Below are 22,985 nucleotides of genomic sequence, written 5' to 3'. Positions count from 1 at the left end.
GCAGGGCTGGAGGGTCTCTGGTGTCTCCAGGTGCGAGAAGGCAGCGGTGCGCCTAGTAGAGAGAAGCCGTTGGGCAGATAAGCTTCGTTCAGGTATGAATTGTAGTGAGGCAGTTGGGATTTCAGTGTGTTTTTTTTTTTTTTTTTAATTTTTTTTTTAAAGATTTTATTTATTTATTTGACAGACAGAGATCACAAGTAGACAGAGAGGCAGGCAGAGAGAGAGAGAGAGGGAAGCAGGCTCCCTGCTGAGCAGAGAGCCCGATGCGGGACTCGATCCCAGGACCCTGAGATCATGACCTGAGCCGAAGGCAGCGGCTTAACCCACTGAGCCACCCAGGCGCCCCAGGGATTTCAGTGTGTTAACGAATCAGTGGTATATGTTCAAGAAGATGTCTTTTTTTTAAAAAAAAGATTTCATTTATTTGACAGAGAGAGAGAGAGATCACAAGTAGGCAGAGAGGCAGGCAGAGAGAGGGGGGAGCAGGCTCCCCGCTGAGCAGAGAGCCCGATGTGGGGCTTGATCCCAGGACCCTGAGACTATGACCTGAGCCGAAGGCAGAGGCTTCACCTACTGATCCACCGGGGTGCCCCTCAAGAAGATGTCTTAAAACAGAAACACAGAAAGCGGGGTTGTGTATTGACTGGTTTACAAAAACATGACCAGAGGCTTGTAGGAACCCAGTCCTACATAGCTCTTAGGGACATCGCTTTGGTGGTCGCTAACTTGTTCGTGGTGATTTATAGAATGTAACGGGTGCAGATAACAAAACTCAACTGAGCTACAGACCGAAGGTTGGTGTCTCCCCCAAATTCATGTGTTGGAACCCAACCCTCAATGGGATGGTGTTAGGAGGTGCGGCCCTTGGGCCGTGGTCAGGCCGGGAGAGCTGAGCCCCCACCGGTGGGATCGGTGTCCTTATAAAAGAGAGCCCGGAGAGCTCCACGGTTGTTTCCGACACATGAAGACACAGCAAGAAGATGGCTGCCTGTGGGGGTGCCTGGGTGGCTCAGTGGGTTAAACCTCTGCCTTCGGCTCGGGTCATGATCCCGGGGTCCTGGGATAGAGCCCCACATCGGGCTCTCTGCTCAGCAGGGAGCCTGCTTCCTCCTCTCTCTCTGTCTGCCTCTCTGCCTACTTGTGATCTCTGCCTGTCAAATAAATAAATAAAAATCTTAAAATAAAAAGATGGCTGCCTATGAACCAGGATGAGGGTCTTCACCGGACACCGACCCTGCAGTGCCTTGATCTTGGACTACTAGCCTCCAAGACTGCGAGGGAGACATTTCTGTTCCTAAGCCGCCCCGTCGGCGCTCTTACAGCAGCCTGCAGGGGCTAAGACGGAGCGTATCTGTATTTCGTGGCAGCAGAGATGCCCGTGCGGAAGCGATTCCGGTGTAAGAAATTGCTATGTGCGGCTTGCTCTGCCGTGTCTCTGCGGTTGTCCTGAGTGACGGTTTTCATCCCAGGCTTTCTCTCCCAGGTGTAACTAGCATGGTCAATGCCGGAGCGATGAGCGGCTCTGGAAACCTGATGGATTTCCTCGACGAGCCTTTCCCTGATGTGGGGACGTACGAGGACTTCCACACCATCGACTGGCTGCGGGAGAAGTCCCGGGACACCGACAGACACAGAAAGGTGGGTGGCATTCACGAAGACGTGTCGGAGGTGCTCCCTCCGGGGGCGGTCGCCGAGGCAGGGTTAGCTCACCTGTCACATGCTGGGCGAGAGTCCGAGGAATAGAAGAGAAGGGCTAGCGAGGCAGGCGGAGACGTGGACACGCGATCACGAGGCGGCCCGCTTGGGGCGGGAGGCCGTGTCCTACAGAGGTGCGGTGTGGAGGGCGATGAGGGGACTCCGGAAGCTGACAAATCAAGTACATCCCGCCCTCAACGCCTTGAGGCTGGGTGAGCTCTGGGGTGCTGTTTCTAGACCCTGGTTTCCGCTCTGCAAGGCTGGAGGTCGTTCTGTCTGCGGATCGAGGGAGCTGCGTTGCATGAAAGCACAGACCGCAGGGCCTGGCAGCTCGTGGGCCATCAGTCTCTATTTTCGTGGCCACCATAAGGCTGGGTGTAAGTGCTGTGGGATCATTCAGGCGGGACGGTTAGCGAAGGGTTTTTTAGAGATGGTGACATTTCTGTCGGGCCTTGGAGGTGGACTAGGAGTTTACTACGCGGAGAAAGGAGAAAAGATTCTAAAATCAGGAGGGGCCCTTTTTTAAGTCACAGAGGCCTGAGAGAACATGGCCCAGTAGACGGTTCAGAAGCTCTGTGGCTTGGGGGAGGGCCCCCCAGGAGGGGAGGACGTGGGCAGGGGACCGCGCCAGGAACGAGCAAGGAGGCATGAAGACGTGTTTGGGTTTCATCTTCACCGTCACAGAGTAGAAGAAAGGCATATGGCAGAGGGACAGACAGGAAGCTTGGAAGTAAGTTCAGGAGAAAGAGGAAGAAGGTCTGACCAAAGGCAGCGAAGCGCACGTGAGAGAGGCTCAGGATCAAGAGTTACTCAGGGAAGCCCCTGACCGGATTTGGGGGGTCGTTTATTGGGGATGGCCAGGGAGCAGAGTCCCGGATGAGGCTCCGGCCAGCGTTAGAAAGGGGGTGATGCTCTCGTTGGCAAGAAGGGAGGAGAGGGGAGCAACAGATGTGAGGGGGAGGCCGGTGAGTTTTGTGTCAGCCACCATGAGTTTGAGCTGTTTTCCCAGCCTGCAGCTGGGGGGTGGGGGTTGGCAGGCAGCAAGAACTCTGAAGTTCAAGGGTGAGGTCAGGGCTGCGGTGCGGGGGGGGGGGGGGGGGGGGGCGGTGATGGGGGGCCGGGGCCGGGCGGGGGGGGGGGGGGGGGCGGGGGGGGGGGGGGGGGGGGCGGGGGGGGGGGGGGACCCGGCCTGTGAGTGGGGCTGAAGCTGTAGAAGTGGCCGAGGTGGCCTGGGTGGGTGGAGGGAGAGGTAAGGAGGTGGTCAGCGTTCTGGGCCCTGCCGAGATTGAGCGGGTGCTGAGGGAGGTGGGGGGCGCCTGGGACAGACACCTGGGAGAGGCAGGGAGAGGTGAGGGAGGGGCCCCAGAGAAGTGGTGGCGAGCAAGTGAGGTGGAGTCCAGAAAACTCTCCAGCCTCTGGGCTCTGGTGTGCAGACCGTGGGCGAGGGGACTGCCCGGAGCAGCGGTTGCTGGACTCTGGCCCTTGGGCCCGGGCCAGCCGGGCACCTGCTCCGGTCAGGACAGTTTCCTTGGAACACGGCCGTGCCCACTTGCTGGCCCACTCCTCCCGGCTCCGTCTGGGCCGCCACAGCAGAGCTGAGTGCTCGTGACAGAGGCCGGCTGACCCGCAGAGCCCAACATCTTTCCAGAAAAATGTTCTAAGGAGTTGTGAGAGGAACGGCGCCTCAGAGCAAGGGTGGGAGGGAGAGGGGTGTCCCCACAGTGTGCTCGGACACGTCCGCCCGCCTGGCGAAGGTGACCCATGCCAGCCGATGCACGGTTCCAGCTGTTAACATCTGACCTTGAAGACAAAAGAAGGCTTCATGAGCAGACCATCTGGGAGGGTGAAAGTGGTCATTCTGATTTAAAACTGTGACAAGGAATCGCTGTCTCCCTTCAGAGTGGCCTCTGAATCATCGGGGTTCAAATCACACTTAGGAAGTTTTGTAATCAAGTGAATTTGGCGGGGGGGCGCTTCCAAGTCTTCGGCGGCTGTGATCGCATCTCTCCAACTTGGCCTGAACCCGAAAGCCCATTTTGTCACTGCGCCAGGTAGCGGGGAAGGGGGACCAAAGTGGCAATTTAGTTGCTTAATTACATTCATTTTCTCACTTGCCTTGTTTCCTGGAGGAAACCGTTTCAGGGAAGGAAGCGTGAATGGGAAAACGTATCCGGAGTCCGCTACCGTGTCTCTCTGTTTCTAGATAACCAGCAAAAGCAAGGAGTCCATATGGGAGTTCATCAAGAGTCTGCTGGACGCCTGGTCCGGCTGGGTGGTGATGCTGCTCATTGGCCTGCTGGCAGGTACGTGGCGGGGGGTGGGGCGTGGGGACCCCCCCGCCCCCCGCCCCGGGCCGGGGCTCCAGGGGCGGGGCCCCAGAGGCCCAACTGTCCCGGTTCGAGCTGGTGTTCTAGAAAGGGACCGATTCTCTTTTACCGTGTGCAAGGGATCTATTACTTGAAATACTTGGGAGCAGAACCCATGACCACACCTTTAACATTAAACGTATCCTCAATAAGGCAAGACTCCAGGGCATGGAGCCCAAATGCAGTCACTTTTGTACTTGGTGAGCCGGTTGGCCATGTCCACACAGGCCCTGGAGTGAGCTGTGCACACCCTGGGGAACTCAGAGCACGTTCGAGACATGCCCAGGGTCGGAGGGAGGCCCACGGCAAATACTTCCGGCCCGTGCATTGATCTGACCCTTGGGGATGCTGTACCCTTAGTTTTTATAACCCCAGCACCAGGCTTGCGAGCAGTTGATGCTTCCAGAGCGAATGGAGGCGTATCTGGAGGGGAAACCTGCCCTTTTACTATCAAACGCACCAGCTCTCCATGGAAACTCTTTCCGGAGATGTACTTCATTTTAGGAGGCTCTGAAGGTTAATGTCTAAGAATAAAAAAAACCGAGCATGCTAAAGGCGAGTCCCTTAATAAAAATCACTTACCTGTGATAACATAATAGTGACAGTTACGGGATTGATCAGCGAGTGACTGTCATAAAGGCAGAATATAGTAGATGCTCTAAGAAAGACTGAATGCTAACAGGGCACAGACACAAACTGTGATGACCGAGGAGTCCGATCTCTGGGCATTCTTTCATTTCGTCCGTACCCCGCTATGGGAGGGGCTCACTTGCCGGGAGGGTTCCCGCATTTCCCCAGTTTTAGTGTTCCCTTCCCGGGGCAGTGTTGCCTGGGATTCGATTTCATGGCTATCTGGTGTCTTCGCCACCAATTTGTTTGCTTCCACGAACACCTTTGAAGGCGGGCAGGGTAGGCATTTGCTGTGAATTTTGATGTCTTTATTTAGAAGAGATTTATGAAACTGTGTACCGTATCATGATTCTTGGCTTCTAGGCAAGAAAAATAAATAGAGGAAATGAAGAAATCCGGAATAGATGTTCTAGCATCTGCCAGAGCAGAGAGCAGAGCGTGGATTTACTGACTCCTGTAAGAGCCCGATTAGGCTCTGTTGAATAAATCTGATATTGCCCTCTTGGTTTCCCCATCTGCCCAATTTCTGCCAGTCCTTTCTGGAAGACTCCTCTGGGGAATGAAAGCAAAAAATTTTGCTGCCTGGGCTTCAAGAGTCTCCCTGGAGATGGTGCCCTAGCATTGGGGAGAGCCCCCCTCCCTCATCCCAGCCCCCACCCATGATCCTAATGTGGGGCCAGGGTCGGGGGCCCCCCACCCCGCGAGGGGCGCTCTGGGCACACCCTCCAGAAGAATACAGGAGGACAGTGAGAAGGCAGGGGGACGCTGACAGTGCAGGTGGCTACAGAGTGCCGTGAAGGGAGAGCCAGCAAATCGTGTCCCCTTCGCTGTGCTCCTCTCCAGCTGTCCTGACAGTGAGGAGGACTCAGGGGTCCCCGGCTTGGCTAGGCCTCCCTCTGCAGCGGCATCCTGGACGGGGTGTTTTGACTCTCACAATGGCGAGGCCGGCGGCTCCTCTGCAGGGCGCTTATCGGGAGTCCCCACTGGGTGTCGCTGTTGTTCCACCGAACGAAGCCGGCCGCGCAGCACTGCCTCCTGGCGAAGATTAAGACTGAGGCCTAGAGAGGGAGCGGGACTTGGAGCCGGCGCTCAGGGAGTGCCTCCAGCGCCAGGAGACGTTTGAACAAAGACCTAAAGAAGGCGAGGGGGTTAGACCCAGTGATCCTCTGATCTTCTCTCCCTCTCTCGGCCCCGTGCCCCTCGCCCCAGTGCATGTGCGTGCGTGTGTGTGCGTGCGTGTGTGTGTGTGTGTGTACAAGCTTTATTAAGATAGTGTTCACATTCCACACCATTCACCTCGTCGGAGTGTACAGTGTGGTGGTTTCTGATGCGTTCAGAGTTGCAAAACCCTCACTGTAGCCCCTTTTAGAGAGCATTCTCTCCGCCCCCCAAAGGACCTCCACAGCCCTGGCTACCAAGGCCCGCAGCCCCCAGCCGCCTCCCAGCCCCAGGATGCCGCTGACCCTAACTTGTGGCCCCCCACATTGGCCCGGCCTGGCCATCTCGGGGCGGCGGGAGCCTCCCGCACGGGGTCCCGCGATCAGCCTCCGCACTCGGCGTCCCGTGCCGGGCCCCATCAGCTCCGCTCGTTTTTGCTGCCAAGTTCGAGTGCGCTGCGTGGCTGGAGCCCACCCGACCCGGCCGTTCCGCAGGATGGGGCTCGGGGCTGTTTCCGGTCTTTGGCTCCTGTGAGTAGCGCCGCCGTGAGCATTCCGCGTGCGCGTGTCGCATAGACGCGTGTGTTCACGTCTCCTGGGCGCTCGCCCCGGAGTGGACTTGCTGAGTCAGATGGCAGCTGTGTGTTACCTGAGGGACTGCCGCGCTGTTTCCCAGAGGGGCCGCAGCGTTGTCACGGGCTGCAGTTTGCTCCCTAGCACTTAGCTGCCTTCTCACAGAGCCCCTGATTTCCTTCCGCTGCCCAGTGGCCCGCCTCTCTGTGACGTGCAGGGCCGCGGAGGCAGGGATCTGAGCCTGCCGTGTTCACTGCCATTTCCAGGGGCGTGGGACGGGGACTAGCTCATAGGCACTCGGTGCTCAGTAACTACCCCTCGAGTAAATGGATCGATCTGGGTTTTCTGATTTTCGTTCATTCATTTACTGCCCCATGGAAATGAAGTTCTTGCCACGTACCTGATACATAAAACAGTGGACAAGGCAGGTGGCCCTTGCCTGCTTAGAGTGGACACACAGTCTGAACATCTGGCCTGACCCCTACCTTGGTGTGTAAACCACACTACACAACTCCCCCACACACACACTTACGGCCTAGACACTGTACACACACACACACTCGTGTGATGAGGATATGAGTTGTGATGATGGGGGAATGGCCGGGAACTATGCCTAGCCCAGACTTGGACTTCCTGGGAAAGGCTTCCTGGAAGAAGTGATGTAAATATTGAATCTGGAAGATAAGTAGGAGCTTGCCGGGCCCGGGGCGGGGCAGTGCTGATTGAGGTGGTGTAGCGAGGCGAACCAGGGGCACTCCAGGAACATGGTGTGGGCAGGATGGGGGTGTTAGTGACGGAGAGAGGTGAGGCGGGGAGGGCTTGAGGGGCCAGCTGTTCGAGTCTGGCACCTGCAAAGGATTCGGGTGATCTCCCAAGAACAGTGGACGCTTTCGATGTAATGGGGGAGCAGGGAAGGGCCAACCCTGATGCAGGTGTATGGGTGCAGGTGGGGAACTGATATTGTTAGAAGGATCCAGTAAAAGTTTGAAAAATTTAGTAGCCTGAAAGTATTCCCTGCCTCTGTAAAAGACTCTGGAACTATGGGTTATTCAGAAGGAGATCCAAGGTAGCCTCCCATGGCCCACTGCACACTTTAAGATATCTCCCTTTATATGCCTTTAAAGTAGTTACCTACTTACCTAGATCTACAGTCCCTTATCCATGATTTTAAAATCCAGAAAGTTCTAACAAGTGGGGTTTTCCAAATTTGGTTCCCATTGGGTGGAAAAACCTTACTTAAATGATGAGGCTGTTATGGTCCTCATGCCTCCCTTGTGTCTGCATTGTCAGGTTTGCCTGAGAAATATTTAACGTGTGTGATCCCAGCACCAGGGCCCAGAAGCCACTGAGGGGGTAGCCTCATTTATAGGGCCTGTGTACCCTGTTTCTAGGATTTGGAAGGAATGAATTTTGAAAACTGCTTGGCCCTAGTGGCCTTGTGAGAACTTAAGCCCTGAATGTCTGTCGTTCCTGCCGGATTTCAGCCACCCAAGCACCACCCGTCCTCAGCCTCTGTTTCTTGTTGGGGCTGGGCATGGCCTTGGTCACACTGGGAGTGCTCAGGAGACCTCTCTCATGCCCCATCCGCAGCATGGTCCCCCCCTCCCCCGGCACGGCCTGCCCTGCTGCCGGGCTCCCGCGTCGGCCCCCGGGCCCTGTGTTCTCCCGCCTCGTCACAGGACGCTTCCTCTGAGTGGCTCTTGCTGCTTCTTCCAGGCACTTTGGCTGGAGTCATCGATCTCGCCGTGGACTGGATGACCGACTTGAAGGAGGGGGTCTGCCTGTCCGCCTTCTGGTACAGCCATGAGCAGTGCTGCTGGACTTCCAACGAGACCACTTTTGAGGACAGGGACAAGTGTCCCCTCTGGCAGAAATGGTCGGAGCTGTTGGTGAATCAGTCGGAGGTGGGTTTCTGGGCAGCGTCCTGGCTGGGAGCCCCTGCCGCTCCGCAGGCTCATTGGAACAGCCCTGGGCCTTCTGTGGCTGCTCGTGCTTCCTTCCAGTGTCTGTTCTGATGACCGTCCTTGGCTCAGTCCCAGTGCGCCTTGGCTTCCTCTGGCTCTGATGCGCAAACTTGAGTCGGAAAAGCTTTCCCTACTGATTCACGTGCACCACATATGTATGTATTTGTAAAAGTCTTGTTTTTTCTTCCCGAGAGGGATGTGCTGACTATGCTGAAGAAACAGGGCTGCTTTTTATACCTTCCGATATGAAAAGAAGTTACTTTTTTTTTTTTTTTTTTTAACAAAAAACAGTACCAGCTTTAGTGAGATACGATTCACATTCTACACGGTTTGCCCGTTTAAAATGTTAAGGGCCCTGGTTTTTAGAAGATTCAGAGTTGTGCTGCCATCACCACAATACAATTCTGGAACACCTTTATCATCCCAAAAGAACCGTTGTACCCATTGCAGCCACTCCCCATTCCTCCCAACCCACCAGCCCTAAGCAACCCCTGATCTCTTTGTCTCCAAGTGGAGTCCTACACTGTGCGGCGTAGAGTGCTAAAAATAACTCTAACTCAGTGTGCCCACTTCTTTCACTCAGCGTCACGTTTTTCAGGTTCATGCTGTAGGATAAATTGCCATTCCCTTCCTTTTTGTGGCTGAATCCTATTTCACTGTATGGCTCGACCATACTTAGCCACTCCGTAGTTGACGAACGTGGACTGCTTCCCCTCTTGTGCCCTTAGGAATGATTTTGTTTTGAGCGTTTGTATACAGGTTTTTATATATGTTTTTCGTGACCTTGTTTTTCATCTCTCTTGGGGCTCGACTTAGTTGGCGAATTGCTGTGTCCTGTGGTAACTTGGTGTTAAACCTTTGGAGGAGTATTTTCAAGAGTGAGTTCCCCATTTTCCAATGCCACCAGCCGTGTGCGTGGGGCTTTCCGGCACTTGTGATTGTCTGGGTTCGATTCTAGCTGTCCTAGCAGGTGTGACGTGCCACCCCACTGTGCTTTAAGTACTCGTCTTCCAAGGCATTTTAAGAGCGCATTGCTGAGGATGTTTCTGGGCCTTCTCTGATAGGAGGGTCCAGGTAGCTACAGACTGGGCACTTGCCTTCAAGGCCCTTAGAGCTTCCCATCTATACAAAAGTCTTCATTCAGGAAAAGGGTTAACTTGTAACTGAATTCAGGGGCCATTACAGTGACTGTGGGTCATGGACAGATCGGAAGCCCAGGTGGGGTGGGGCAGCTAGGTTGGTGAGATTCACATGAGGGGTAGTGCGAGGGTGTATTTTTAGACGATGGGTGTGGTTTATCCCTTTTCTCCCCTCTACCCCATCCCCAACCACATGCATCCCCACCATGGACTTAGCCACAGCTGAAGATGGGCCATTTTACTAAACCTCTTCCTCAGTAGAATTGAAAATTGATTCTTTCCAATCTCAGAAGGAGACAGGGATCTTGAAATCTCCCATGTTCTCAGTGCTCTCCATTTCTTCCCAAAATAAATTCTCTACTTGGGTTGATGGGAGTGGACAGGCAGAATTGGCTGGATACCATATTTTATTTCTTGTTCCTACTTACAATACGTTTTTTTGTTGGGGGGAATATAGCTCTTCATCTTTTCAGCCGTTTCTAAGATTTATACTTTGATTCAAAGAAGAGCTGTTAGTAAGAATGAGAAGTTATTTTTACTCTCAAAAAAGTATGGTTTTAAGTGGCTGAAACGTATTCCTCAGTCTGATCGCTCTTGCACAGGGTGTGAATAAAAGTGATTGTCAAGGCCAGAGCAGTCTCCTGGAATGTGGTTCGGCATTTCCTAGGCGCACGTGTGCCCTTCTCCATGGCCTGACTTGTCGGTGACCTCGCTTTCCCTCGCCCCTCACTGGGCTAACCCAGATGGTGGCGTGAAGCTGAGGCCACTGGAAATGTCCCCGTCCCGCAGACCAGGTCCTCAGGGTCGAAGACCCCAGACTGCATGTTCTTCATTCATCAGATAATTTGGAATAAGTGGTTCAGTGCATGAGCCTGCAGGAGAAGCTCATGTTTTGCCCTCGAAGTGCTGGCCAGCTTGCCCAAACACATTTTGCGCCCCCCCCCCCCCCCCCGTGTCTGACGCGGCAGCCCTGGGATAGGGCCTTGAGTGTCTGCATTTCGCCCACGGGGCCTGGACCACAGCGGGATACGGGGCTGCCACTGGCCTACGGGAGGGCCGAGAGAGGCCAGTGCACCGCGGATGGGACCAGACGAACCTTCCAGGGGCTCTGCGGCAGAATTTCCGGCGTCGCACTGTTCATGACCTTCAGCGTGACGGATGAGGCCAGCTGCAGGCCCTCTGCCGCTCGCCCGCAGGCGGGGCCTCCCCCGGGGCCAGGCAGGCGCAGGCAGCTCCCAGAGGCCCCCGGGGCTGGGTCGGTGTATACCTGCCGGCGCGGTGGCAGCCTCTCTGAAAACCGACCCTGGCCTCTCTGGGGACATGGGGCCAGCTGAGCAGCTGTCCCCGGCCAAGGCCCTGCTGTCCCTGAGGAGAGGGTGGGCGGGGGTGGTGCTGGGCTCTGCCTTTGCTCACGTGTCCTTTCTCGTTTTGTGCTTGTTGTCCAGGGCGCCAGTGCTTACATTCTGAATTACCTCATGTACATCCTGTGGGCATTGCTGTTTGCCTTTTTGGCCGTCTCCCTGGTGCGCGTGTTTGCGCCATACGCCTGTGGCTCCGGTATACCAGAGGTGAGTGGTGGCCCAGTTTCTTCTGTGCCGGTAATAAGAAAAGCAAATGCTTAGGTGCCCAGCATGGTCCGGAGCATTTGCTATGTGTTAACTCGTTGAGTCCTTACAAGGAGCCTGTGAGGTGGGTTCTGCTATTTTTCACTTGATAGTTGAGGAAACTGAAGCACAGAGAGGTTAAGCAGCTTGCCTGGGGCTGCACAGCTGGTTTGCTACAAGTTGAACCCAGCCGTCTGGCACCAGAATTTATGCTCTGTGTCAGGACTTAATGCTCTTTCTCTTTTCAGATGATTAAATTCTTATCTTTGCAAGCCAGGCATAACTCTCAAAGCCTGTGCAATCAGTTCATTGACCCCATACCTAAATGTGGCCCTTCAGGAACTTGTCAGTGCACCTGTGACATAATGGGGAGAAGGCAGTAACGGGGGTTTGTCGCTCAGAATGTTGACTGATGAGTCAACCCTCTTACGAGTGAACTCCCTTGCCTCTTTTCTTCTTCTGGTGACAGGGTAGTAGCAATCTTTAAAAAATTTACTTCCAGGGACGCCTGGGTGGCTCAGTGGGTTAAGCCGCTGCCTTCGGCTCAGGTCATGATCCCAGGTCCTGGGTTCAAGCCCCACATCGGGCTTTCTGCTCAACAGGGAGCCTGCTTCCTCCTCTCTCTCTGCCTGCCTCTCTGTCTACTTGTGATTTCTCTCTGTCAAATAAATAAATAAAATCTTTCAAAAAACAAAAAAAACAAAAAAAACTTACTTCCACAATCAGGACATGCTCTGTGAATGCACCCCCGAGTTCAGAGTTCTTACATTGTATAGCACTTCCATGTAACGTGAGTGTGAGGGAAGTGACCTCATCGACCAAGAGGAACGCTTGTGATCAAACTTCAGACCCAGGAGGATCTACCAGCTAGAATGATGGTAATTGAGTGAGTTCCCCCAAGAGCCCAGACAGTGAACATTTTAGCCAGAAATAAGTTTAAAAGTTCTTTTTTAAAAATTTTTATTTATTTATTTATCTAAGAGAGAGAGAGATCACAAGCAGGCAGAGAGGCAGGCAGAGAGAGAGGGGGAAGCTGGCTCCCCGCTGAGCAGAGAGCCCGATGTGGGGCTCGATCCCAGGACCCTGAGATCACGACCCGAGCTGAAGGCAGTGGCTTTAACCCACTGAGCCACCCAGGCGCCCCAGTTTAAAAGTTCTTATACTGGGGTGTCTGGGTGGCTCAGTCGGTTAAGCGACCGACTCTTGGTTTCAGCTCAGGTCGTGATCTCGGCGTCCTGAGATGAGCCCTGTGTGGGGCTCCATACTTAGCACGTAGTCTGCTTGGGACTCACTCTCTCTCCCTCTGCCCCTGCTCCCTTGCGTGTATGCGCGCGCACTCTGTCTCCGTAAAACAAATCAATAAATATATTTTTTAAAAAGTTCTTATATTATCACTATAATCAAGCTGGTGCTTCAGCAGGGCCCCTAGAGGTGGAGAAGGTGAGTTTACAGATGCGACCGGTGGTGGCAACAGACGCACGTTGGTCCCCGCTCCCCCACACGCACCCTCTTTGGTGGTCCTTGCCAACACGGCCGCTGTTCTGGGCAGTTCCTGGAAAGGGCAGGAGTCTTTGAACGATTGTCAAAAGAAAAGCCCAACGTTGTCCTGTTCCAGGAAAGAGGGAGAGAAAAAAGAATATGTCAGGCCGACTTTGCGTTGGCTTGCGTTAACCTGTTGCTGCACGAACCGGAAGAGCAGAGCCGCGGCAGCATCCTGTAGCCTTGGTGAGTCCCTTCTGCTCCCGTGCAGCCCAGGAGTTCCCGCGGGTCCCTGGGGCGTGCAGCATCGCACGGGCAAAACCACCGCGCTGCTGGGCCAGACAGCAGCAGGAGCACAACCCTCAGAAATGTCCATCAGTGACGCCTATGAAAGATAGAAACCTAGAAAACCAGTAGCCCAGGGACCTGGCTGTCTTTAAGCCTCTGCCTTCAGCTCAGGTCCCGATCCTGGAGTCCTGGGATCGAGTCCCACTCCTCGCTTAGTGGGGAGTCCGCTTCTCCCTCTGCCTGTCCCTCCCACTGCTTGTGCTCTCTCTCTCTCTCTCTCTCCCTGACAAATACGTTAATAAAATCTTAAAAGAAAACCCCAATAGCCTGGCTTACACATGTGAAACGGTTAAGAAACATACACTCGCTAGTGCACGTGTGAACTGGTGGCCGTTGGAGGCCCATGCTGTGTGCATTTTGTGCCTTCCTGTCCCGCTCTGTTTGGCTGGGGCCATTTTCCACGCGCATCTCATGTTTCTCCCAGATGAAATTGGGCAAAAACAGACGCGAAATTTGCATTATACTCTAGTTCTTCCCCAATGCACAAGTCAGACTGAAACAAATTTGTGTTTGCAAAACCAGCGTTACGGCAGAACGGACTGTGTCATGTTTGGTGTCTTGGAGCTGAGGCCCCCGGACACTAAAAAGTGCAGACGGGCATTGCGCTCTCCGTCCGATGGTCCCACCGCCTGACCGTAGGCTCTCTGGGACCCAAACTGCCTTTCCAAAATGAGCAGGTGGCCGATGGGGAATTGGAGAGTTTAAAGCAGTAATAAAAGGGGTGATGCGCCGTGCCATCTCCCCGTTCCAACAACCAGAGACACCTGGCTCACCTTGGGATCTTGTAGACAGACTGGGGGCTTGGACGTGAACTCTGTCTGTGAGGGGCTCCCTGGACTTGGTCTTTGTCCAAAGAGGGCGTGTATTTGTGACAGCTGAACTCAAAAAGAGTTAAATCCAAAGCTGAGTGTGACGATCTCGATGTGGCGGATGTGCAAGGCACACGCTGGTGTGCATGAAACTCAGGAAAGCAACGGCCAGAATTATGTAGAGTATGATTCTGTTTATACGAAGTCCACACACAGCCACAGTGAAAGCACACACTGTTTACTGACACGCACATGTGCTAAACGTGTAAAGGCGGGCAAGGAAATGATTGGGCGGGGGGAAGAGGAAGGATCCACCCAGGAAGCCAATACAGGGCTTTCCTAGGTACCCAGTCTTCTCTCTGGTGTGCTGGTGGGTACACGGGTGCTTGTTTTATTAATACACTTCTAACTACACATCACACATAACAGATTAGTTTCTCAATTTGTGAAAGAGTTCGCAATAATCTTTTTTTAAAGACTTTATTTGAGAGGGAGAGCGTGCGTGCATGAGTTGGGGTGAGGGGGTAGGGGCAGAGGGAGAAGCAGGCTCCCTGCTGAGCAGGGAGCCCAATGCTGGGACTCGAACTCAGGACCCTGGGATCATAACCTGAGACAAAGGCAGACGCTTCACCGACGGAGCCACCCAGGCGCCCCCACAATAATCTCTTAGGATTATTCCTCCAGGAACCCAGTTGAGGTCTTATAATTTAGTTTTGGTTACTATGACTCAGCAGTAGCAGAATTCTATTATTATAGGAGAGCTTGCAATCCCTAATCTTAGGGTCCAACTCTCAGAGGAAAGGGGCAGGGTAAAAAGGAAATATAAATAAATGTTTCATGCGTAAAAAGAGCCTCTTAGTTGAAACCCAGCTAGCTGTGTAAACGGACTTCACTCAGATTGAGCTACAGCCCCATTATCTCTCCTGTCACATAGCGCGCAGCGTCAGAGCGCACTTAGGCCCGGGTGCCCTTCGGCAACATCTACCCATTGCTCGTCCTCCCCAGCCTTTGCTTCGGAAACATTTTGATCGCCTAGAATGGACATTCCTTTGGAAACACTGGTAAAAATGCAGATTGAGAGAACACTGATTTTTGTGTAACAAATGTTCTAGTTTAAGCTCTATGAAGCACCTGAAAAGTGTCCTCGGACTGGGGAGTTAGAAGTAGGCAAGGGTGTCCTTCCTGCCGTCGCTATCAGCTTTGTTGGTAGAACCACTGTGGACTCTAAGAAATCACGTCCTCTTAAAACTGACTTTGAACCGATGTTGCAGTTCATTACAAAAAGCATTCGCTCTCGCAGATACTTACTTGCCAGGAAGGTTTTTACCTTGAACATCTGCGGGTTGGAAAACCACCCTAGTACATGCCACGAAAGCTCTGCCTGATTCAGTCTCTGTTGATTCATACGAATCAGGTGATTAGGCTTTGGCATTTACTGGCAATGAATTTGCTTTCTTTAGTCCCTAATGTGATCATGACAATTTCATAAAATCATTATAGCGAATTACCAAATACCTGTTACATTGTTCATTTCACCGCGTGTCACGGCTGGCAGAGGCTCAGGTAATTTAGATGCTTGTGATCTTCTAAATGGTATTACACTCTCAACTGTACCCTAGGGTCCAAATCTACATTAACTAACGGACAAAAAATTATAGATAATTTTATCCGAGGCAACACAAAAGGGCAGGACTGTGGCAGGCATAATAAAACATCCCTTAAATAAAGAGATCTGAGATCCCCCGAGCACTGGCTCAAATAAGCCCGCTACCCCTAGTTAAAGACCCGCCAGTCTGCCATTAGTTAGGGGCTAGTTCAGGAAACACCGTCCGACTGTGTAGCTAGAAGACCTCACTGGGGCTTTATAGGAAGGAGCTCGTTGCGTTCTTTGGAAACGTGTGCTTGCACACTCCCTCGCTTGGTATTTCTCCGTGAATTAAGAAACAGATCTCTATCAATAATGCCGGAGATGAAGGTACTCCACTCAGGAGCCTGACGCGAGGCTCGATCCTGTGACCCCGAGATCAGGACCTGAGCTGAAACCAAGAATCAGACACTTAGCTGACTGAGCTGGCCAGGCGCCCCCCGCCTTTAGAAATTCTTAAGGCTCGCTATGCATCAAATGGTTTCCAGTTACTGTTCATATGGTATGTTATCATAAATTCTGTTAATATAAAATTACAGTCAAGTCCAGAACTAAAGTAGCTTCTCCTCTGTATGATCAAGCAAGTCTAGCGCTGGTGAATCAGTTCCTTTCCTCGCTGCGGCATCCAAGCGGCTCACTCGCTCCCGTTCTCCATCCTCTTGCAGATAAAGACCATTTTGAGCGGCTTCATCATCAGGGGCTACCTGGGGAAGTGGACCCTGCTCATCAAGACCGTCACCCTGGTGCTGGTGGTGTCCTCCGGCCTGAGCCTGGGGAAGGAAGGGCCGCTGGTGCACGTGGCTTGCTGCTGTGGCAACTTCTTCAGCAGCCTTTTCTCCAAGTACAGCAAGAACGAGGGCAAGAGGCGCGAGGTGAGCAGGCTGCACTCCCGTCCGCGGTGATGGCCTCTTCTGGAAGCCCCGTCCCGGCTCACCTGCTCACGCGGGTCTGCACGGCAGGGCTGTGGGCTCACACAGAGCTCTTTGTCCCGCAGGTGCTCTCGGCCGCTGCCGCCGCCGGAGTCTCCGTGGCCTTCGGGGCTCCGATCGGGGGTGTGCTCTTCAGTCTTGAGGAGGTGAGAAGGGGCAGTGGGTGGGGGGGCGGATCTGCCAGTTCGGGGGGCTGAGGATGGCTACCACAGAGGTAGTGACAAGATTCCTGCCGCTCATTAAGAAGCCGCGATTTTCACTGTTAAATATGTTTTCAAGTATTATTTTAAAAATTGCCAATGTAATTATTATTATTATTATTATTTTTTGGAAGTTTGCAGTCTCTTTCTCCTAACCAACTTAATGAGGCATTTCTGTTTTTGGCAACCCAAACGGATCTATTCCAGGGATCAGCAAATGTTCTCTGCAAAGGGCCAGAGAGTAAATATTCTGGGCTCTGTGGGTTTTCTGGTCTCGGGTGGACTACTCGGCTTTGTGGTTGCAGTGGAAAAGCCTCCACACACAACACTCACACGAGCGGGCATGGCTGCATTTCTTTTTTTTTAATTTTTTTTTTAAAGATTTTTATTTATTTATCTGACAGAGAAAGAGCAAGCATGGGCGGGGGGAGGGGGCAGAGCGAAAGGGAGAAGCAGACTCCCCACTGAGCAAGGAGCCTGACTCGGGACTCAGTCCCAGGACCCCGGGACCATGACCTGAGCCGAAGGCAGGCACTTAACGACTGAGCCACGCAGGCACCCCTCTGGTTGCATTTCAATAAAACTTTCTTTGTGGCTGCTGGAGTGTGCATCTTATATAATTTTCACATGTCACAAAATATTGCTTTTGACCATTTCAAAGCTCACAAAATATTTCTTTTTGACCCCCAGCATTTAATAACGTAAAAAAAAAAAATTCTTAAGTCATGTGACATACAAATACATTCAGCAGGCTAGGGTTTTCCTACCCTGACTGATTCCATTTTATTCTGTAGAATCAAATCCAGAGGTTTATTCGCTTTTGGGAGGGTCTTTGTGACATAAACAGAATTAGAACGAACTATTCCCATTTCTTTTACAAGAGCTCAAACACATCTGGAGTAGTATCTGCTTCACTTTAAGACACAGAGTCCTTTAAATGTCTTCGTTGGTGCGTCTTGGTGGTAATGAACCCTAGCCCGAGGAAGTCGGTACCGCCCGTCTTTGGTCTGAGTGCAACCGTCCCACTAAGCGCCACTGCGGGGGCTGCCGATCACGGGCTGGGGGCTCAGGGCAGCTCTTCCTTCAGCCAGCCTCATGTCCTCCTTGTTCGCCCCAGGTCAGTTACTACTTCCCCCTGAAGACCTTGTGGAGGTCCTTTTTCGCGGCCCTGGTGGCAGCCTTCACGCTGCGATCCATCAATCCTTTTGGGAACAGCCGCCTTGTCCTCTTCTACGTGGAATATCACACGCCCTGGTACATGGCTGAGCTCTTCCCCTTCATCCTGCTCGGGGTCTTCGGCGGCCTGTGGGGGACCCTCTTCATCCGCTGCAACATCGCCTGGTGCCGGAGGCGCAAAACCACCAGGCTGGGGAAGTACCCGGTGCTGGAGGTCATTGTGGTGACCGCCATCACCGCCATCATCGCCTACCCCAACCCCTACACGCGCCGGAGCACAAGCGAGCTCATTTCCGAGCTGTTCAATGACTGTGGGGCCCTCGAGTCTTCCCAGCTCTGTGACTACATCAACGACCCCAACATGACCCGGCCTGTGGATGACATCCCGGACCGGCCGGCCGGCGTCGGGGTCTACACGGCCATGTGGCAGCTGGCCCTGGCGCTGGTCTTCAAGATCGTCATCACCATCTTTACCTTTGGCATGAAGGTCAGTGAAGGGGACGGAGGGGCAGGGCAGGGGTGAGGGGACAGGCACCCTCCTCTTCGGGAGAAAAGGGAGAGGGGGAGGGAACTGACCTTTACCAACTCTTTTCTCAACGCTGGACACTTGACATTCTTTTTAATCACGAAGATGCAATGCTTTTGATAAACAGCGCGCCTGGGAACCAGACTGTAATCACTGTACAAGTGAGCAAGTGAGGGCTCAGAGTCTGTCATTCATCTGGGGCGGTGCATAGCTTCAGGAATTCCCGTAAAATGCACGCTTGTGTCATGAGCACCCAGGAGCCGAAGCAGAACATTTCGAACCCCGAGGAACCCCTGTAGTGTTCTGCTACTCTTGCTTTCTGTGCGGGACTTTCATGATTTGTTTCATTTTAAAAAGGCTAAGCAGCTGTGTACTCGAGTGGGTAATGGTCAAACAGAAATCTGAATTTTTGCCTTAGGGGCGAAGACGGGTGGACTTTATTAAACAGCCAGCTGTCTCCCCTTCGCTGTCTTCCAGCAAAGGGATTGTTTGTGTGTCCAAGAGAGATGCCAGCAACCTCTTGTGCCCACCGAGAGGGGTCTGCTTTGCAGTTATAGGGAGTTAACTGACTAGGAATTGGGGGGCCACTCAGAGCACCATCCCAAAGTCTAGAAATCACCCTCGAGGATCCAGACTTGCCTGGAATTTGGTTACAAATCCACTTGCAGCCTCAGATCGATGACTGTCCTGGGCCACTGCCAGGCGGGATCGGCGATCCCGTGCAGTCTCCATGAACACGGAGGGTCAGACACGCGCTCTGGCCCACGTCCGATCCCCAGAGAAGTGAAAATGCGTTTCCACGCAGCAAAATGTAAAGCGCGCCGCCCCCAAGATCTTGCAGTTTACACAGTCCGGTTCTTTGCTGCCTTTCACCGGCTTGAACATACTCAGAATACTTCTGGGAAAGTACTTCATTAGGAAGGGGGGATGGCCCCCGTCTCTCTGACAGGTGTGGCACTACTGTGTCCTCACGGGGACTGTGAGCCTGTGGAAAGCTTCCGAAGGTGCTGGGCAGCCGCACTGGGCTGCTTGGTGTGACCCGTGAACAGTCGCACGCCTTCCTTTTCCATTCCCCTGCTGCGGCTTCACGTTTAATGGTAAAAGCTCGTGTGAATGACGCACAGGGGAGAGAGGAGGGTGAGTATTTGCAGGGGGTCATCATCCTTGAATCCCCAGCAGGAGAAGCAGGCCGGGTTTTGAAGGAGAGGTAGCAGAAGTGTAAAGTCGCGTTCTGTCCGAGTCACAGTAGCTAGGACTGACCAGATGGGTTAAGCCACTTGTCCTGTTTGGTCCATACCGCTGACCCTCTGTTTGGAAGCGTTGTGCCCCCTCTGAAGACCAGTGGGGCGCAAGCCCGTGGAGGGGGGGATTGATCACCGGGAGTGGGGAAGCGGGGCTGCGGCCTCCTTCCCTCATACTTCCCTTCCCTGTGTGCCCCCCGGAGATCCCCTCAGGCCTCTTCATCCCCAGCATGGCGGTGGGAGCCATGGCCGGCAGGATGGTGGGAATCGGCGTGGAGCAGCTGGCTTACCATCACCACGACTGGATCGTCTTCAGGAACTGGTGCAGGCCCGGAGCGGACTGTGTCACCCCCGGACTTTATGCCATGGTGGGAGCAGCGGCCTGCCTAGGTACAGCCCCGGCTGGGGCGCAAGGGAAGGGGGGCCAGGCCAAGCGCCGCCACCAGCTGCTCTGGGTTAGGGCACCGGGGAGAGGGAGGACATGGCCTTGAGTGTTGGCTTTCCCAGGACAGGCTGTGTTGTGTTGCTGTCGCATGGAAGGCCCTAAATCTCAGTGGCTTATCATACCGGGGCTTGTAGCTTGCTCGCGATACGCAGTGGGTTCTCATTATTTGCGGAGCCCACATTTGGGAATTGGCCTCCTTGCTAAAACCTGTGACCTGTAAGTCAACACTTGGGGTGCGTTTGCTGTGTCATCCTCAGACACGCGCAGGAGCAGTGGAAAGTGCGAGGTGTCTAGTGTGTGTGCTCCCAGCTCCGGGTGAACGAGGTGGGGAGGCCTGCCCTCTTGTCACAGCTCGGATACTCTACACATGTGGCCTTTTCGTGGTCTATCTACTGCCATGTGTTTTGCATTTTGCGAATGATTTTGTTGTTTTAAATGGCCCCCAGCCATAGTGCTAAATACAGTCTGTCTGGGCATCGTACGCACAAGAAGGCTGTGATGTGTCTTATGGAGAAAATAGGAGGGTCACAGAAGTCTTCTCACACAGGAGTTTCAGTCTGCGGGCCGTGCGTTCAGTGTTCGTGAATCATCTATGAGTGTTAAATAAGGTGTCTTTCAATAGAAATACACAGGAAATAAGGTTCTGTATTGGTCGGTCGACCAAAATGGTGTGAGCAGAAGCTTATAGAAACCCAACCTTGTGTTTTCCCCAGAGCAGTGATTCAGCATTTGCTCCTTCCGTATTTGTGGCAACTTTGTAGATCATAGCTACCATGAATAATGAGACTCGACCCTGTGTGTGCGTGTGCACACGTGCGTGTGTTCGTGTAGTGGGAGTGGTTGGAAGCTTCTCTCCACTCAGTCATTCAGGGCCTGGGTGAGGACGTGGTCTCCACCATGTTGCGGCCACGCCTTCTAGAATACTGGTTTTCAACCGGGGGCAGTTGTGCCTCTCGGGAACACTGGGTGACGGAGGGGACATTTTTGGTGGTCACACCTACGGGCTGGTGGCCGGGGATACCACCGTAGAACACAGAACACCCACCTGAGTTGTCCTAGTGCCGAGGTCGAGAAACCCCAGTTCAAGGTCACTGGAAGACTCGTAGGAGTTGGAATGGATACCAGGGGACCCACAGTTGGGTCCCTCTCCTGTCCATAGCCACTAAGAATCTCTGCGGTTTCCCAGCTTACGGGTTTCTGGAACAGAACCACATTCGCTGTGTCAGAGCCCTGCCTAGCCCACTCACCCGAAAGCCAGGCTCGTGGTCTTGGGTGAAGAGACAGCCCAGTTGTCTTCTCACCGAAGAGCCCCCCAGGCAGCTGTGACTGCGGCCCCCTGAGGTCGCGCTGCGTTCACCAGAGCTTGGCCGGCGTTCCAGAGGTCTGTGCTGGGCGACATGCCGGACCGTGTCTTCGGAACAGGTGTCTGGAGGCTTTAGAGGCAGCTTGTCCGTTTCCACAGTTCATGCCCTCCTGAGGGTCTGGAGTTGAGTTTCAGAATTGTATCTTGTCTTTGGTTGCAGGTGGAGTTACCCGGATGACGGTGTCATTGGTGGTCATCATGTTCGAATTAACGGGTGGTCTAGAGTACATTGTGCCCTTGATGGCAGCAGCCGTGACCAGCAAATGGGTGGCCGACGCCTTTGGGAAAGAAGGCATCTATGAGGCTCATATCCACTTGAACGGGTACCCATTTCTGGACGTGAAGGACGAGTTCACCCACCGCACGCTGGCTACCGACGTCATGCGGCCGCGGCGGGGCGAGCCGCCTCTGTCCGTGCTCACCCAGGACAGCATGACCGTGGAGGATGTGGAGACGCTCATCAAGGAGACCGACTACAACGGCTTCCCCGTGGTGGTCTCCAGGGACTCCGAGCGCCTCATTGGATTTGCGCAGAGGCGGGAGCTGATCCTTGCAATAAGTGAGTAGAGGGAGGGAAGCTCAGGCTGTACTAAGAGGCCAGGGCCGCCTTCGTCCCCCCTGAATTCCCGAAGAGGTTAGAGAGTGCCAAGGTCAGAGGGCTTTAAGCTGGGGCTCTCACACTTTCTCGAGCCTATTCAAGGAGACTCTGCATTGTGCTGAGCTCCTGGTTCATGCTGCTGCTGCTGCCGGTCCCCAGGTCCCACCATGAGGAACGATGTCTAGGGAGAGACCTGCTTGGCTGGAAAGTAACAGCCACATTTGCACGTGGCCTCTGGGGCCTGTCCCTTCTAGGTGGCCCATGGCCGCCACTGCCTTTTTAGGGAATTGTCAGGTGAAGCTGGGAAGGGTGGAGGCGGGGGAGCCCGGACTGGCCCTGGCCAGCTGCTCTCGGCGACAGGCTTTCCGGTGGGCTTCCCGACATCGAGGGTGAGTTCTTTGCCCCAGCCGCCTCCAGGGCCACCGCACAAGCCCTTCACTTGGCTGGTGGCGTTAGGTCCCACCCCACTACTCAGAGGCCCACCTGAGGCAGTTCCATGTGATGCGTTTCCTCCCAGTGTGCTGGCTGCAAGCCGCGGGGCTGAGGGGCAGGCTGTCGAGTCGGGAGAGGAGCGAGCGGGTGATGCCCGAGTGCGAGGTGCCCAGGATGGTGGCCCAGAGAAGCAAGTCTGCCGGCCCCGCAGCCTAGGGATGCGTGCACTGAAAGGGAGGTGGGAGGTAGGATTCCCGAGAGGCCTGGGTGTGAGCCACACGGAGACCTAGGAAGAAGGACAGTGAGCCTTGGAGATCCCCTTCAGGCTGGAGTCCTGCTGGTGCACGTGAGGTGGCAGGGGAGGGACCAGCAGAGCCCCCCACCCTGTGTGCGGGCCGGGGCCGGGGCCATCCTGTGCAGCCCGCCTGCTGCCGTGATCTCCCCAGCCCAGCGTCTCATGGCGGAATGGGGCCCACGACATGGCTTGTGTGGTTGCTTGATGACTTTCCCGCGTATCCCATCTCCCAGGGCATTCAGCAAGTTCACCGGTGGGACTAGCCGGGGTAGGACTGCCTGTGCCCTCACCAGACGACCCTTTGCTTATCCCTGCCCTCGGTTAAGGATTTCTGAGGCTCCCTTTCAATTTCTAAAATCTTTTTGTGATGT

The 22,985-nt window shown here is 54.0% G+C and overlaps 1 protein-coding gene across 1 annotated transcript in view; it reads left to right on the top strand.

The window, feature by feature from the left end:
* LOC111157152 (chloride voltage-gated channel 4) overlaps window positions 1–22,985 on the top strand; it is a 56,683-nt gene that overhangs the window by 20,923 nt on the left and 12,775 nt on the right. Inside the window, exons 2-10 of the mRNA XM_022518413.1 lie at window positions 1,484–1,638; window positions 3,899–3,998; window positions 8,138–8,325; window positions 10,970–11,092; window positions 16,075–16,281; window positions 16,404–16,484; window positions 17,656–18,201; window positions 19,685–19,871; window positions 21,450–21,848. Of these exons, the coding sequence (XP_022374121.1) occupies window positions 1,495–1,638; window positions 3,899–3,998; window positions 8,138–8,325; window positions 10,970–11,092; window positions 16,075–16,281; window positions 16,404–16,484; window positions 17,656–18,201; window positions 19,685–19,871; window positions 21,450–21,848 (1,975 nt within the window). The 5' untranslated portion in view covers window positions 1,484–1,494. The remainder of the gene's footprint in view (window positions 1–1,483; window positions 1,639–3,898; window positions 3,999–8,137; window positions 8,326–10,969; window positions 11,093–16,074; window positions 16,282–16,403; window positions 16,485–17,655; window positions 18,202–19,684; window positions 19,872–21,449; window positions 21,849–22,985) is intronic.

This window comes from Enhydra lutris, unplaced genomic scaffold, assembly GCF_002288905.1.
Source record: "Enhydra lutris kenyoni isolate GAN:26980312 unplaced genomic scaffold, ASM228890v2 scaffoldscaffold52, whole genome shotgun sequence".
In the NCBI taxonomy this organism is placed as follows: Eukaryota; Metazoa; Chordata; class Mammalia; order Carnivora; family Mustelidae; genus Enhydra; species Enhydra lutris.
The sequence above is the reverse complement of the archived record's forward strand: the minus strand, read 5'-3'. Positions and strand labels throughout refer to the sequence as shown.